This window comes from Crocodylus porosus, unplaced genomic scaffold (genome assembly GCF_001723895.1).
Source record: "Crocodylus porosus isolate Cpor-Errol unplaced genomic scaffold, CroPor_comp1, whole genome shotgun sequence".
NCBI classification, from domain to species: Eukaryota; Metazoa; Chordata; order Crocodylia; family Crocodylidae; genus Crocodylus; species Crocodylus porosus.
Genome location: NW_017728907.1, coordinates 14,752,159 through 14,768,278, shown reverse-complemented (window position 1 = coordinate 14,768,278; position 16,120 = coordinate 14,752,159). Strand labels below are relative to the sequence as shown.

At 41.7% G+C, this 16,120-nt stretch overlaps 1 protein-coding gene across 2 annotated transcripts in view; it reads right to left on the bottom strand.

Annotated features, from left to right (window-relative positions):
• The window catches only part of RXRG (retinoid X receptor gamma), a 121,617-nt gene that overhangs the window by 31,482 nt on the left and 74,015 nt on the right, over positions 1-16,120 (bottom strand). For both annotated transcript variants that reach the window (XM_019530838.1, XM_019530837.1), the window contains exon 2: positions 10,723-10,982. In XM_019530838.1, coding sequence (XP_019386383.1) covers positions 10,723-10,982 — 260 coding nt within the window. The remainder of the gene's footprint in view (positions 1-10,722; positions 10,983-16,120) is intronic.

Below are 16,120 nucleotides of genomic sequence, written 5' to 3'. Positions count from 1 at the left end.
TTTCTTCTTTAACTAGGTGGCAGCAAAAACCTTGGGGAAAAAAAAAGTTTAAAGCCTCAAAATCCAGAAGATTCATTAAATGAAGTACTTTAATACACTTTATGATTAAAGCCAATTTTATGGTTTTGAGGACTAACTCATGATTTTTTAAAATACTTTTTAATGCTGGCAATAGCAATTAGCATTTACAGATATGCTGTTTTACTTAAGTTAATTGACAATAGTTAATCCCAGTTGGAACATTAGAAAAAATCTGCTTAAAACAAATCCAGAAAGAGGAAGCCACCCTAATTTAGAAAATATGAAAAGGTTTTATTTAAAATTCCTGGTTTCTTTTATATTGTTATTAAACTTTACAGTGAATGAATTTTAGCACTGGCTTGAGTCAGGCATAATGGAAGGAAAGGTGATGAAATAGTCTCTCTCATGTACCTCAATCCTGACCTGTCAGCTCTTTCTCTGTGGTACTCTATGACCTGATTCTTCACCAGAGACTGCTTTCATGCAAGAATAGATGCTGATTTCTGGAGATGCCTAAATGAGGACCGGGTTTGCACCAAAAACTATTTCTACCTCAATCATTCTTGCTATTTTACACTTTTGAATTTGCCAATAATGAGTTTAGCAGGATTTCAAAAGAACTGAGCTTCCAGAATTGAATTGAACATCCAAAGAATTAACATACTGAGTTATGCTAGAAAGGGCTACGAAAAAAGAGAAAATACCCCCCCAAACAAGCATTTTAAAAGACTAAACCCCGCCCCCAACAAACCATCATGGCTCAAGACACAAATCTGTCTATGCTAATTACACCCCCCCCTTAGCACAAAGGAACTTTAATTCTGACATCTCCTAATTTTTGGATGCCTGATTTTACAAACTTAATGCTGCTGCCTGTGCTACCTTAATTCTTGCATGCATGTATTATGACACAAATGATTGTGAAGACTTTCCAAGGGACCCCATCTCTGTCTCCCTGCCCAGCCAGTCCAACTCTGTACCCGTTGGACTCTTTTTCTGTCCTGACCTAGTTTCCTGTCAAGCAAGCTCCTTGTAGCCAATATTTTCCATCCTACCCCTTTTACATCTGACACTTTCCTCCTCCATTCTGCCTTTGGGGACAGGAGGATCCTGCTTAGTTTGATGCCTAGCCCACTGAGGTACAGGAAACCTGGGCTGTGAAAGCTCAACTGTCCTATGGGAATGGCATAGACAGTTTGGTCAGTATTAGGGGCAGTGAAAGGCTTGAACATATAGAGTGGAGAAAAACCTTTCATGATTTTAAGTTAAACTGTCCCAAGTCCCAATCAAGCATGTGCAAACTGTAGTTTTCTCTACAACTTATGACTGGCCAAATTTGGGCAGATTTTCAGAGGGATAGTGAATTGTACAACCCTGACAGAGGCTGCTCCCCTCCCCCCCACCAAACATCAAGTCCCCACTCTAAGGCATGGGTTTTCTAGTTCTTTTCAAAGATTAAATTGCTTGAATATTTTAAGATGGACAAGGTAAAAACCAAAAAAGAAATAATTTTTCCTAATATCTCAGAAACAGCTACACTGAAACAATGAATACCACAGACCCAGCATAGACTGTTTCAGGTAAAACGGTTAAAGTCTGGCAACCTTAATAATACATGGCATGAAGAACTCCGTCTGTAATGAGGGTCAGGGGAAAAAAACCCAAAAACAAAATCTTCCCCGAGGACTGGCAGGATTGCTGCTTTTTCCCCCCTCTCTTTCCCAAGCATTTCTTTCCTGTTTCTCCAAAGCAGCTAGCACTGGACAAGGTAGAAGACAAGATGCTGGACTGTAGGGCGTATCTACACAAGACACCCACTGCACAATTGTTACATTACAGTCATTTTAGTACTTGGTTATGCAAGTACTAATGATTGTGCAGTAACCAGCATTACTGTGCAGTGGCATCCCAGCATGGTTGCCTTGTGATGCTTACTGCACAGAAGCTTGTTACTACTGTGCAGTAGCATCACATCACAGTTCATGCCCAGTGATGTTACTGCACTGTAGTAATGAGCTACTGTGCAGTAAGCATCTCACGTAGATGTATCTGTATTAAGTATCTGATCCTGGGTGGCAGTTCCTACATTAATTAGCTCTTGTGCTGTCAGAGCTATATTTATTCTTTTGCTCAGAGTGGGTCCCCCCTGCCCTGACATTTGACTTTCCAGAGGCATGAATTTACAATCAGAATTCTTCTCAATCTGGGTTTTGTTTTCCTTGTTTTACATTGAAGTCCCTCCCCCCAACTTTCTATTTTAAAAAAATTGAGAGCTTTGAGAGACAGGGGTGGGGTCAAGGTTTTTTTTGTTTGGTTGGTTCTCTTAAGAAAAAGAAAAGAACCCAAAAGATCATTAGAATGAACTCTTTATATTGACAGTTCCCATCTTGTGGACAAGACATTTTTTATTGGAGGGGAAAAAGCAGCTGATTGGGAAAAATTATTGACCAGCTTCTTAAGAAGCTTTCTGCCTGACAAAAAGCCAGCCCTCATGAATATGTTCATAGTAGTCAACTCTAATACTTTTAGCCCAACTTAATTCAATAGGTGAAAAATCAGAAAAAATCCACCTTCTCTCTTTACCCATAGCTGCTTCTTCCCACCAGGACATTGAGCAGAGGAACTGTTTGTGGTTTCAAATGTTATCTGGAGATAGGGTTCACACTTTCCTTTCTCTTACAGGCAACAAGCAGCAGCAGGGAGGGAAGAAGGTTTTAGCCATCAACATCTTTTGAGTTGTTTTCCTGTGGGTTAAGCACAATGTTCCTTGATATTTGGGACACCTGCTTGAACCCAAATCCATTAGCTGCTTGCCTGCTGAATCCCCATGGCCTCACTGTCTCATTTCATTAGAGGGAAAGCAAGTGAAGTGCATGCCTTGGATTTGCTAACTTGGAACAACAGGTTAAATCAGCTGCCCTGATCAGTGGAGCTACATCCTGATGCATCTCAGACTCTGGAACGACAAACTCACACTCTTTTTATTTGTACAACAAACTTTGTCAAGAGCTCTGCCACAGTAAAGAACCAACAGAAGCTTTTCTCCCAAAATATCTTACTGCACAAACACTACAAAGTTCAAGAGGAATAATTCACCCATCACTGAAATGCGGCGACATCTCAGGTACAACCTAGCCCCTTGCTAAGAGCACAAATCTACAGAACAATTTAGGCCAAGGAAACAAAGATTTTCTGTTGAGTTGAAATGACAGACTAAATTAAGCAGATAGGATGAAATTACCTGGGAAGACAAGTGACCAGGACTCCAGGGTAACACCACCAAAAGGTGCAGCTCGCCAGATGGACTTGCAAATTCAAAGCATGGCATGGGAAGCAGGTACCCATCTGAAGTGTCCCCATCCCTGCTTCTATGTACTGTTTTCCACTCGCACTGTTAATTCAATTTAAAATACTCCAGATTTTTGCTTTTTCCTCAGGACCCTATTGATGCTAACCTTCATACAATCATGGCTCATTTCTCACCTGCTTGTCTATTTTTTCCCTTTCCTCATCCATCAGCAACAACTAGGACAGCTCACATCTTCCCACTTACAGTTTCTATTGGGTAATAGTCCCACCTTCACAACCACCTCTTCAAGTTCCCAGGTGGAGCCATCTAAACCTAGGTCTGCTTAGCATCCAGAGTCAGAAAAGAGGAAGAGCATTCAGTCTTGCATGACTCTGGCATCTTATGGGGCACTTGACTAAAACGGCTTCCATGATAGGAAGCTACTTTCACACACTGGCAAAAGAGGGCAGTCTCAGGCAGGAGGTGTGTATGCAGATCCAAATCTGGATTCATTTTGTTTCTAAACTCCTTTGTAGTAACTGGAACCAACTCCAGTGCAAGGACAGATATTGCAGTTTTCCCACCACCACCCATCCCTCACTTTTCTGAACATTATCCCTCAATGCTTCATCTTCCCCTGCCAAGCAATCTTTGGGCATTGCCCTTCTTCCAATGTAGGACAAGCTTCAAAACATCCCTAAATCTCAGGATGCCTCAATTCTCCTGCAAAACACCTCTGATGTTTGTTTTCAATCATTCCAAGTTCTAGAGCTCAACCCAAAAGAGAGGGAGGCAGTTCTCAGCTAGACACCCCCGGCAGCTACGAATCTGCTTTGTACGAGTTCTGTGGCAGAAGGCAGATGTGGAGGAGTCAAAACTCAGGCAGTAGGTATTTTCATGCATAGAATCAAAGAATAATAGAAAATTAGAGGTGGAAGGGACCTCAGGAGGTCATCTAGTCCAACCCCTCTCTCAAAGCAGGACCAGCCCCGACTAGATCATTCCAGCCAAGGCTTTGTCAAGCTGGGCCTTAAAAACCTCAAAGGGTGGAGATTCCACCACCTCTCTGGGCAGCCTGTTTCAGTGCTTCAACAGCCTCCAAGTGAGAAAGTTTTTCCTAATATCCAACCTAAAATTTCCCTTGGCTGCAACTTGAGCCCATTGCTCCTTGCTTTGTCATCTGTCTGGGGGCTGACTGGCTGGGCAGCAGCTCTGAAGAAAAGGACCCAGGGGTTACAGTGGACAATAAGCAGAATGAGCCAGCAGTGTGCCCTACTTGCCAAGAAGGCTAATGGCATGCTGGGCTGCATTGGTAGGCGTGTTGCCAGTAGGTCAAAGAAAGTGATTATTCCCCTCTATTCAGCACTGGTGAGGCCACATCTGAAGTACTGTGTTCAGTTTTGGGTCCCCCCTGCTACAGAAAGGATGTAGACAAATTGGAGAGAGTCCAGCAGAGAACAACAAAAATGCTGAATGGGCTGGGGGACATAATTTAGGCGAAAAGACTGAGGGAAGTAGGCTTATTTAGTGTAGAGAAGAGGAGACTGAAAGGGGACTTAACAGCAGCCTTCAGCTACCTGAAGGGGGGTTTGAAAGAAGACGGAGTTAGACTGTTTTCAGTGGTGGTAGATGACAGAAAAAGGAGCAAGTATCAAGTTGAGCAAGGGAAATTTAAGTTAGATATTAGGAAGAATTATCTTATTAGGAGGGTGAGTGAAAGCACTGGAACAGATTACCCAGGGAAGTGGTGGAAGCTCCATCCTTGGAGGTTTTCAAAACCCAGCTAGACAAAAAACTTTGGCTGGGATGATCTAGTTGAGGATGGTCCTGCTTTGAGCAAGGGGTCAAACTAGATGACCTCCTGAGGTCTCTTCCAACCCTAGTTTTATATTATTGTATGATGCTGTCACCACTGAGAACAGTCCAACTCCATCCTTTTTGGAACCATGCTCCAGGTAGTTAAATGCTGCTATCAAATCCTCCCTCACTCTTTCCTCCTGTAAATTAAAGAAATCCAGTTCCCTCAGTCTCTCCTCATAAGTCATGTACCCCAGCTCCCAAACTGTTTTCATTGCCCTCCACTGGACTCTCTCCAACTTGTCCACAATCTTTCTATAGTGGCGGGTCCAAAATTGGACACAGTACTCCAGATGTGGCCTCACCAATACAGAAGAGGGGAAGAATCACTTCCATCAGACTACTGACAACATTCCTACTAATGCAGCCCATGCTGTTAGTCTTCTTGGCAACAAGGGTGCACTGCAGACTTGTATCCATCTCATTGTCCACTGTAATCTCCAGGTCCTTTTCTGCAGAGCTGTTGTCCAGCCAGTTAGCCCCTAGCCTGTACCAGTGCATGGAATTCTTCCATCTTAAGTGCAAGACTTTCTACCTGTCCTTACTAAACCTCATGATATTTCTTGTGGCCCAATCCTCCAATTTGTCTAGGGCACTCTGAATCCTAGCCCTACCCTCCAGCGTACCTACTACATTCCCCAACTTGGTGTCATACACAAACTTACTAAGGATGCAATGCATCCCATTTTCCAGATTGTTAATGAAGATATTGAACACAACTGGTGCCAGAACTGACCCCTGTAGCACTCTACTTGACACTGGCTGCCAACCAGACATTGAGCCCTACAATTCAGCCAGCTTTCTATTTACCTTACGGTCCATTCATCCAACCAACCCATACTTCCCCAGCTTTCTTGCAATACTGTGAGAAACTATATTAAAAGCCTTACTAAAGTCAGGGTATATTACGTCCACTGCTTCCCCTGCATTCACAGAGCCAGTCATCTCATGATAGAAGGCAATCAGGTTGGCCATGCAGGACTTGCCCTCGATGAATCCATGCTGACTGTTCCTAATCACCTTCTCCTCCAAGTGCTTAGAAATTGATTCCTTGAGGACCTGCTCCACGATTTTTCCAGGGGCTGAGGTGAGGCTGACTGGTCTGTAGTTCTCTGGATTTTCTATCTTCCCTTTCTCAAAGATAGGCACTATATTTGCCCTTTTCCAATCATTCGCCATAGACTTTTCAAAGATAATAGTCAGCGGCTCTGCAAAAATCACATCAACCAACTCCCTCAGCACCCTCAGATGCATTGCATCCAGCCCCATGGACTCGTTTCCAGCTTTTCTAAATAGTCCCCAACCTGCTCTTTCAGCAATGAGGCCTGCTACCTTCTCCCCAAACTGTGCTGCCAGGTGCACTAGTGTGGGAGATGAACTTGCCTGTGAAGACAGGGATGAAAAAGGAATCGAGTACTTCAGCTTTTTCCTCATCAGTCACTAGTTTGCCTCCCCCATTCAGTAAGGGACCCACACTTTCCCTGAACTTCCTCTTGCTGCAAACATACTTATAGAAACCCTTCTTGCTGCTCTTCATGTCCCTTGCTAGCTGCAACTCCAGTTGTGCTTTAGATATATATTCTAACCCCTGGATATTACTATGATGAGAAGAACTAGTGAAATATTTTCTCCTAGAACCTGAGCATTGAATGCAACAGAATAAATGTGGGTCAGGCAGTGAACCCCATCTTCACACCATTCAAAATTTTCAGTTTGAATTTTAAAGTTTTAGACAAGGAAAGAGCTTTTCCAAAAGGTTTTGCTTTAGGGAAATAACTATTTTCCATGAGGAATTATTATTACAAAAAATAGAAAAATTCCAACCAGCTCTATTTGGAAGAAATTAAAAGAAAAGTTGCCATTCTATCTAACCTGTCCCTCCCTGACTACACTCTTGGTCCTCCTAGCACTTTGCTTGAGTGCACCTCTTACCACCTACTTTGTCTCCCACTTACATGTTTAACCAATTAGCAGCTTTAGCTTTCCTTTTAGTTTCAGGCCATTGGTCTTTGTCCCAATATCATCCGAATAAAACACCCCTCTTTCATTTGTTACCTGATGCTAGTGTGTCCTGGTATTGTGTCCAGCCTCTCTGTCTTTCTCCTTCTGTATTATATAAATAAAGCTTCCTCATTCTTGGTGTTTTAACAGCACAGCCAGGAGTGTAACCCAGGAGTCCCACTTCCCCTGCCCTCCAGTAATGACATAACAATATTCCTTTACCAGACTGAAAAAAAAAGAGAGGTCTTTGGGTACTTTTAAGTGACTATTGAAGCAAATCTGGAAGTACAGGGATGAAGCAGAGAAAGATTTTCTAAAAAGTGCTGGAGGCCAGGACAGAGATTCATAATGATGAAAACAAAAGAGCAAATAAGTGGGTTTTTTTCATAGAAATTAAACTTCCCTGTGATAAGCCATAGGCTTGTTTGAGGTGTGTGTAATATATAGTGGGTGTTTGAAAAACTGCTTAATAACTTTCTTCCCCAGCATTCTAGGAGTCTTTATGGGATCCGTCTTGTGCTACATCATCCTTGGCTTCTGCACAGATGAATGGTGGGAAGATTGACAGGATCAATGCACAATAGTCACTGACAACTGCAGTCTCTGCATACAAGTCAGAGCAAAGACTTCTGTCTCTTAGCTTTCTGGTTTCAACAAATCCAACCCAAGGGTTACCTCTTTTCTGCAAGTCCAGTTTTCTCCAGCGCTGTTCCAGCATAGTGAAGTAACTATGGAAATCAGTGAAGTAACCTCAGCTGAACTTTGAAGTAATCTTGGAAAGCACTGGTCACACCTCAATGGAGCTGATCCTAATTTACACTGAGGGGAATGTAGAATCTACAGGGGATATGGGGTGGTATGGAAAAGGATGGAGGTTGTACTAGTCTAGTGTATGGTTTGGAAAGATTGGAACAACTCATCACTTATGAGTTATTCATCCACCTGGACCTCAAACACACACTAAACTGCTTAAGTTGTATTCTCTCTTGAACGATTCTCTAGAGCACGGGTTAAGCTTCAGCTCAGTTAGAAACACAGAGAAATCTAAATTAATACCTCAGCATGATTCACTTTGCACCACATGTACATCATATGTGGCTAGGCACAGATTATGGTTTCTGCGGCCAAACCTGATAGCAATCGCTTGCCTCAGAGAATGTACGACATTGGTGAATTTAACACACTTATATCAGCAGCATTGCCTCCCTGCTCTTCCAGTTTCTCTGGGTGTTCTCCTTTGTGACCTGTCCATGGTGCTGAATATTAAACCCAAGGCTAGCCTTACTGTGTTGTCAAATTCATGCTTTAGCTACAAAATACTGTTGACTTGCTTCTCAGTTTCTCCACTTCTGCACTTGGAGTACAGATGAGAGAAGCTAGCCTGGGGTGCCATATGTACAGCCCACAGGCTGGATCCAACCTGTGGAGCCATGTGATCCAGCCCATGAGTTGCTGGCCCAACCCCAAGCCCCAGCCCCGCATGCAGCATCCAGGCTGGACCCAGTCCCATACACCCTACACACAGAGTAGGGGGCCAACATGAGGTGCACTCTGTATGTGATCCTCTTCCAGACTGGTCTTGCATACTGGCGCTGGAACCAGTCCGGATCAGGCTGTGCTGGAACCTGCACACAGGGCAAGTCCAGTGGAGTGCAACATGCCACTCATGCCCCATGCCTTCCCCCTGTGCAGTATGCAGTACATGTGGACATCCAGTCCCACATGCCACATATACCATGCCCCAGCCACAGGGCTCACTGTACACACAGGACCAGCCTGGAGTGGGGACTGGACCCAGCTCTGCATGCATCTCAGGGGATCTGGGGTATATAGCCCGTCTGTGGCACCCTGGGACAACCCCACACCCATGCTGCCTACAGTATTGGGTCTGGCCCATAAGCCACAGGAAGCACATGACCAATGCTGGCCCTGCAGGATGTTGACACTGAGCCCTAGGGCCAGGCATGCTGCATGAAGCACAAGGCCTAGAACTGGCACTGCACAGGGGGTTAGCTGCAGTCTAGCTTGCAGACCATCCCAATGACCCTCATCTGGTCCACTGGCCAGGTGAGTTTGACACCCCTGCCGTAAACCACTTCTGCATTCCTTTTAGACGGCAGACATGCACAAGGGGGGCAGCACACAGTGCACTCTGTATGTGGTGCTCTGGCATAAGTTAGAGCTGCCCCAGAGTTGCTGTAACTTTTGCTCTGGTTTTGATATCTTTCTAGATAAGCAGGGAATAGCTGAAGTACACTGCATTTCAACTGCAACAAGGATTCATGGATCCCGTGTACCCCTTTGACTAACCTGACACTGGCCTCCTAGCTTCCTGTTTCATATGGGGGTGTGGGTGTGTGATTATATTTATTCTGAAGTCCCTTGATGCTGCCAGGGTAGCCCAAAGGGCTTAGTATAATAAATCCAAAGGGCTTCCATCCAGAAAGAGCACAGACCAACTGAAGATGCTTCCACAGCCTGATAAAGGGTGTTTGTGCCCAAAATCTTGCAAAGAAGAATTTTTTTCCAACTATGTGAGTTGGTCTAATAAAAGATAATCAGAGTTACCCAAAGCACCTTGCCTCTCTTCATATAAAACTGAGACTCAGGCCCACTGTTGTTCAAATTAAAGCAAGATGGTAAGCATGATGGCAGCATGCATTTACAGTGAATACTTGAGGTACTTTAATCCCATTCTTGTTTTTCTCCCTACTAGAAATACAACATCTTTGAAGATGATATAAATGTTTCTGGATCACAAAACAGGTCTTAATCTCAAATCTCAATGAAGTGATACTATCAAGTAGCTTCTTGGTATTACAACACAATGAGATTTAGGCCTGTTGCTGACATTTTGCCTTCTTTGGCCAACCTTGATTAGGGCACTTGGCTGGGAAAATGACCTCATTAAAGCAGATGCAAATGTATTGTAGGGTATGATCCTGCACTGCCAACATATTGCTAAAAGTTGATTGACGAACTGGAGGATAAGGATTTAATTTTTTTAAAAATTTAAATGTGAATGTAATGAATTTTTCAAACAGCTTTGCAGATTGTGAACGAATAAACTCAGGAACAAGGTAATATTATGTGTAGATTTTATTTCTATGACTTGTATCTCACTTTTATGGTTTCCATTCTTTTGTGTTTGATTTAAAAAAGTATCAAGGCCCTCCCAGTTGTGTACAAGTAAAACAAATTCAACAGCAAGAGATTTTTCGCTTTGAGACATCCTGTAGGTCTTTTCTATCTCTATTTTTCCATAAAGCTTAACCAGTTGCATGGCTCCCTTTAGCCTGGAACCAAATCAGGAATTAATTCTCTCTAACAACTATTCACTATGTAGCAAAATATATGAAGGCATCTTCTCTCTCTTCATATTCATGGGATTTTTATGCAGAAGCCATCAAAAGGGAGAGAAGCCTTGTCAGATCAGATCCCTATAAATGGCTCAAAAAATTCAACAACTAAAAATTCCTCCAAGTGTTCCAATTCTATCACTCATAATTGAAACCAACCCAGTTTATAACATAAGGACAGTAAACATTGCCTACCTGAGGACTTGTATGAGACACAAAATTCATGCCCGGACTTGAGGATAGAGAAACAGAATGGGATCCAATGGATGAAGCAATGACTCTGTATGGTGAACCCAGGGCATTCATAGAAGACCCTATAGCATTCATTGGGGATGAAAGTGTCCTTGCAGCACTCACTGGAGCCTCGATGTAGTTAAGATGGCCATCCACTGAATTCCCTGTGTGAAGGCTCAATGAGGGGCTCACAGGCGTGGAATTGGTGTGAACAGGAGAATCTAAAAGTAGGGTAGAATGAAAGATATAGTAACCAACACAAGCCACTGGGATCTTGGTGATTGGGACTGGCATTACTGGCTTTTAGACTAGAGATGACAGACTCATGTCTAACTGGGTCCACCAAAACAAAAACAAAACCCAACCACTACTACCTTCAGGCATTACCAGTCTGGGCTCAAATCCAAGTTGTGACCAGGAGCTGAATGGCTCTGCACCTTGTCCAAATGTTCAAACTGAAAGCTTCTCTCTCTCTTTATGAAGTGAGTACTACAGATTCTGTTTAAGATTTGAAGCTAAAGTTCAAGATAAAAATAAAACACACACCGAAATTATAAAGTAAGCCTTTGAAACTAGAACAAAGCCAAACATTCCTCTAGGCCCGACTGAACAACCCAGAAAACAACCAAAAAAAAGACCTCCGAGATGAATGCTTTTGGAAACCATGCCGCTCTTAAAAAGAGGCTGACCCTTAGAGAATCTTTATTATATAATGCATTTCTCCTGTTCTTCAGTCAAGGTGCCCCCTGCATCAGTCCTCTGAGAGAACAGTTTCCTTACTTGGAAAGTATCAGGAAATGAGAATTTTCCATACAAGAATCATCTCTTCCTCCTGCAGAACAATTATGCCCCCACACTGTAAGATAAATATCATCTCTATTTAACAGAGGAATACTGAGACAAAAAGTGAAGTGTGCCTTAAAACTGCACTGCATGCTGCTAGCAGTTAGGATTAGTACCTAGATACCCTGCTTTCTGTCCCTTTGCTCTACCTATTAATCAAGATGGCTTCTCTGCCTTCAAGGCTTCTGTTGCTGTCATTGCTACCGCATCCTTTTCCTGCATGTTTGCTTTTCCACTGGGAAAATTGATCCAAGAAGCAAAAGAAAGAACTGACAAAGACCTTTTTCCTTTCCCTGTGCAAAATTCAATCTGAAATAGGTTGATAGCAGCAGAATCCAGTCCTCTTTGACTCTGACAAATGTCTTTAATGTTATTCAGGAAGTTGACCTTTTCCCATCTTTATTGTGCATCTTCCCTTTGAATCAGATTTGATTGTTACTTCAGGTAAAATAACAAACACTGTCACATAAATAACTTTGCAGTAATGTTAAAAGAAAAACTCCCTTACTAACAAAGTCAATAGAAACAAATATACTCTGTGCCAGCAATGGAAAAAGTTAACTGTGATGACCTTACCACTGTCCATAATCACCTCTCTGATCACTGGGGACTATCCCAACTCACAGGGATAGAGGCTCTGCCCCGAGAAACTAGTAGATAAATATTCTTCCATTGAATTGTTAAATAGTAAGTACTGCAAAATTAGGGATGGACCAACAAATTCAGGAACATAGGAAGGAAAAGCAAGTTGCACAAAAGTCAAAGGCTCACTTGGGGGTTAAAGCACAGGTGAGCAAAATGCGGCCCATGGGCTGGATGTGGCCTGCCAGGCCATTCTATCCAGCTTGCAGGGCCCCTAAGAAATTTAGAAAATTTATATTCATCTGCCCTTGGTGCCTGTCATATAGCCCTTGATGGCTTGTCAAAATTTTGTAAGCACCCTGGGCTAAAGGCTATGCCCAAATCTTGTGAGATGCCAGTTCAGTGCTGGACATTGCCCCAGAATTCTTGTGCAATATGGATTGATGTCATTTCAGTTTTCTTTCTTTGGAAAAACACTGGATGTTCCTCAGCTGTAGAAGCCAGCTGAAAACCATAGCACTTGTATCTGCCCTTCAGAGTTCCTGTGAGGCTTGGTTCATTAAGGTACCCTTAAAGCATTGCGGTTCTCATTTCTATAAGGAATGACTGGCAAGGATAGATGAAATTATAAAATCTGTCTATACAAATACCTATATGGTTGCTGTCCTTATTGTCAAGAACTTCACAAACATTAGTGAATTCATCTTTCTTCACAACGCTCCTCTCAAGAGGGTTCCGTTAACAAAAAACTTTTTATATATGGATAACTGAGGCATGGAAAGAACTTGGGATTTTTTGTTACAAGGAGATTGACCAGAATAATTACTGAAGGATAAGTTATTCTACAATAGCTGTTTTAACATAGCTTCATGTATGGACACTACTAGAATAAATTATTTTATTCCAGAATAATTAGTATGCTTTAAAAGGAAAGTAATTAAATTATGAATAAAACAAACAAACAAAAACTACTGTCGTTTTGCAGTAGTGTTCCAATGATGATTTATTTAAAAGTAGCTCATCTGGTCAATTCTATCCAAGTAAACAGGTTTTAGGATTAATCCCAGGACTCTTGAGTACCAGCCTCAGCAGCAAAGCCAGCCCCTTTTTCCTTTTATTCCACATCAAATTATAACTCAAGTTAGCCATTGGATTTGCCACATGCGAGTATAACAGATGCAAAGCATCTAATAATCTACATGGTAAACACAGAAATACCCCTGTCCCAGAGCAGGTATACTGTCAGAATGTGCCGTTGCCAAGCATGCTCTGCCCACCCAAATCTGGAAACACACTGGCGAGGTGACTTTGGGACATCCTCTAGAGCTGCTCTTGGGATTTCAGTGTTCAACATGCTTGAGGGGCCACAAAGAAGGTTCCTGGATGGGCCTCACCTGTGCATTCCCAGGTGTGGAGCAGGCAAGAGGGAGCAGGTAGATGGAGTGGGCTTCAAAATGAACTAGCCAAAGCATGTAACCACAGCAAAGAGGCACCCCAAGAGTGGTTGGATCTTCAACCTGATAACTAGGCCCAACCCCACCATCAACTGCCCATTCAGAATACAGAAAAAAAAAAAATCGTATTTCATGTAACAGGGTGGTTTCCCAAGGGAAATAAGATTAAAATGAAAACTATTCTTGATACTGTAGCATATGAGGGGGGAAAAAAACAACAACAAAATCCTGTTCTTGGATGGCAAAACCTTAGGGAAAACTGCTAAATGGGATGACCTCATCAAGTAGATACATTTCACCCTAGAGTTGTGATGGAGCCTAAATCTACAAGACTGGAACAGAGCATTAACTAGAGGAGACAGTACTAGAGACAAGGAAATTAAACAGTGTCCAAAGTCCCAGTGTCCTGGGTACCAGATAAAACCAGAGAAAGACTGATCATTTTTCACTAGCCACATTTAATATCCCACCAGGGCATCTGGTCAAGGAAGCATTTCAAACAGCCTTTTTAACTGAAAAAGATCTTTCATATTTAAAAAACATTTAAACCAACTCTTACTTTAATTTCTCTCTTGCATCTTTGCAAAAAGCTTTTTTATGCATTACTGAAGTTATTGATTTAATCAAAAATCCTTTTGTGGGGGTGGGGAGATAAGCATTTAAGTAATGTGTTTCTAGTATCTTGGATGAAAAAGAAAGTCACAGTTTATACAAAGAGAAAATTGGACTTATTTATTACCCCTGTGAAACAGAATAAAAATTTAAAATATATATTTGATAGAATATTCTGAAAATATGGTAATATCCACCCATAAAGGAGATACAGTTCAGCTACTTCCTGTGCAACAGCCATTCAGCCCAAAAAGCATTTCAAAAGAAACTGTAGTAGCAACCTACTGAGGTTTCCTGAGGTTGCAGGCACTGTGTACAATATATTCATGTTGGGAGTTATTTGCAACAGATATATGGCTCAGCGTCAAAACAGATCTTCCCTGCATCTTTTCAAGCAAATGTTTGGTATTAAGTTAAATCAGCAGAAAACGTTAGCAGCAGCATAGACCCATTTGCTCTTAAGTTGTATTGTGGCACACCAAGTGTTTCCAACTCAAACTATTTCACCATAAGCCTTGTGGGTTTATTTCTTTTAAAGCCTCCTGGGGTTACAGGATAATAGCTTAGTTTTAATTTTTATTTTAAAAAGATATTAAAATATTTGGAGATATTTTTAAACAAATGACTCCTGGAGTCACTTCATCATGTGACAAAAATTCGAGCTCCCATTTTTTTAGGCAAGCACATTTTGAGCTCTTCTGGTTGCCTAAAAAAGCTAAAAAAGCCCTAAAGGATAAGAAGGGATTATGCTTATAATTTTTAAAGGACTCCTTATTGTTAAGTCAGTTTTGTTATTTTTGTGGTTGACTCAATTTTTGAATGCTTGGGATTCAAGCGGTCTACAGTACTGTAGACAATTAAGTGTGTATGCATGAGACAGACAGACGCACAAAAAAGTTTCACAGGAATAAAAAGATCCACTTAAATCCAGACAAACCTATAATTATAGCAACTCAAGGTAAGCATATTGTTCATGTCTCATAACAGTGACCATTGATAGGAGGCCCTATGGGCAGATCTAAGGTTTTGAAAATGGGAGTGCAGATGGTGTGGTGCATTATTACATAAACACAATCCATATTTTTCTCTAATTAAAAAGAAATGAGAAGCTTTACTAATATGCTAGGAGCTTAGTACTATATTGTACCATTCAATTAAAACAAAAACAAATACAACTTTAGTGAAATGTGTACTAATTTGCTAGATTATATATAAAGTTTAACAAACATAACAAACTAGGCAAAAAATAGTCAGATAGTCAAAAGATAGTGTCCTGTAGTCATCATGTTTAAAATGTACATCTTTTATTCAAATTTGTAAAACAAAATCTAATCTTGTTGAAGGTTTTGACAGTGCCTCTGATGTGTCACTTTGACATGAGATAATATTACCACACTTGAGTTACGGATTTTAGTTGGAGCTAAAAACAAATCTGTAGGGCCGTGAACTAGAAGAGAGACATTACCAGGAATGGCTCACAAACAGCACAATTGCAGAAGTTTGAAGGACAGTTTGAATAATGGGACATTAGGACCATTAAAGAGGAGGGGGGGTCATGAACACTTTCTGAATGAAGAAACATTAAAAGGAATCAGTAAATTTTAATGAGCCATCAATTCAGTTGACTGATTGCTTCCTGAATAGAAGTGCCACTGCTTCTCCCAGACAGTTTTAAAGTTTGGGTAGAGCAGGAATCAAAGGGGATACAACTATGCCACTGCACCTCCCCTAGATCTGCCCCTGAAGGCCCTCAGGATCTGAGGAAGGGCACCTTGTACCTTGATATCCAAAATGTCATTCAGGTATGTAGTTGGTCCAAAAAAAGACATCACCCAAAAAAATCCTTGCCTCTTGAACAGGATTATTAG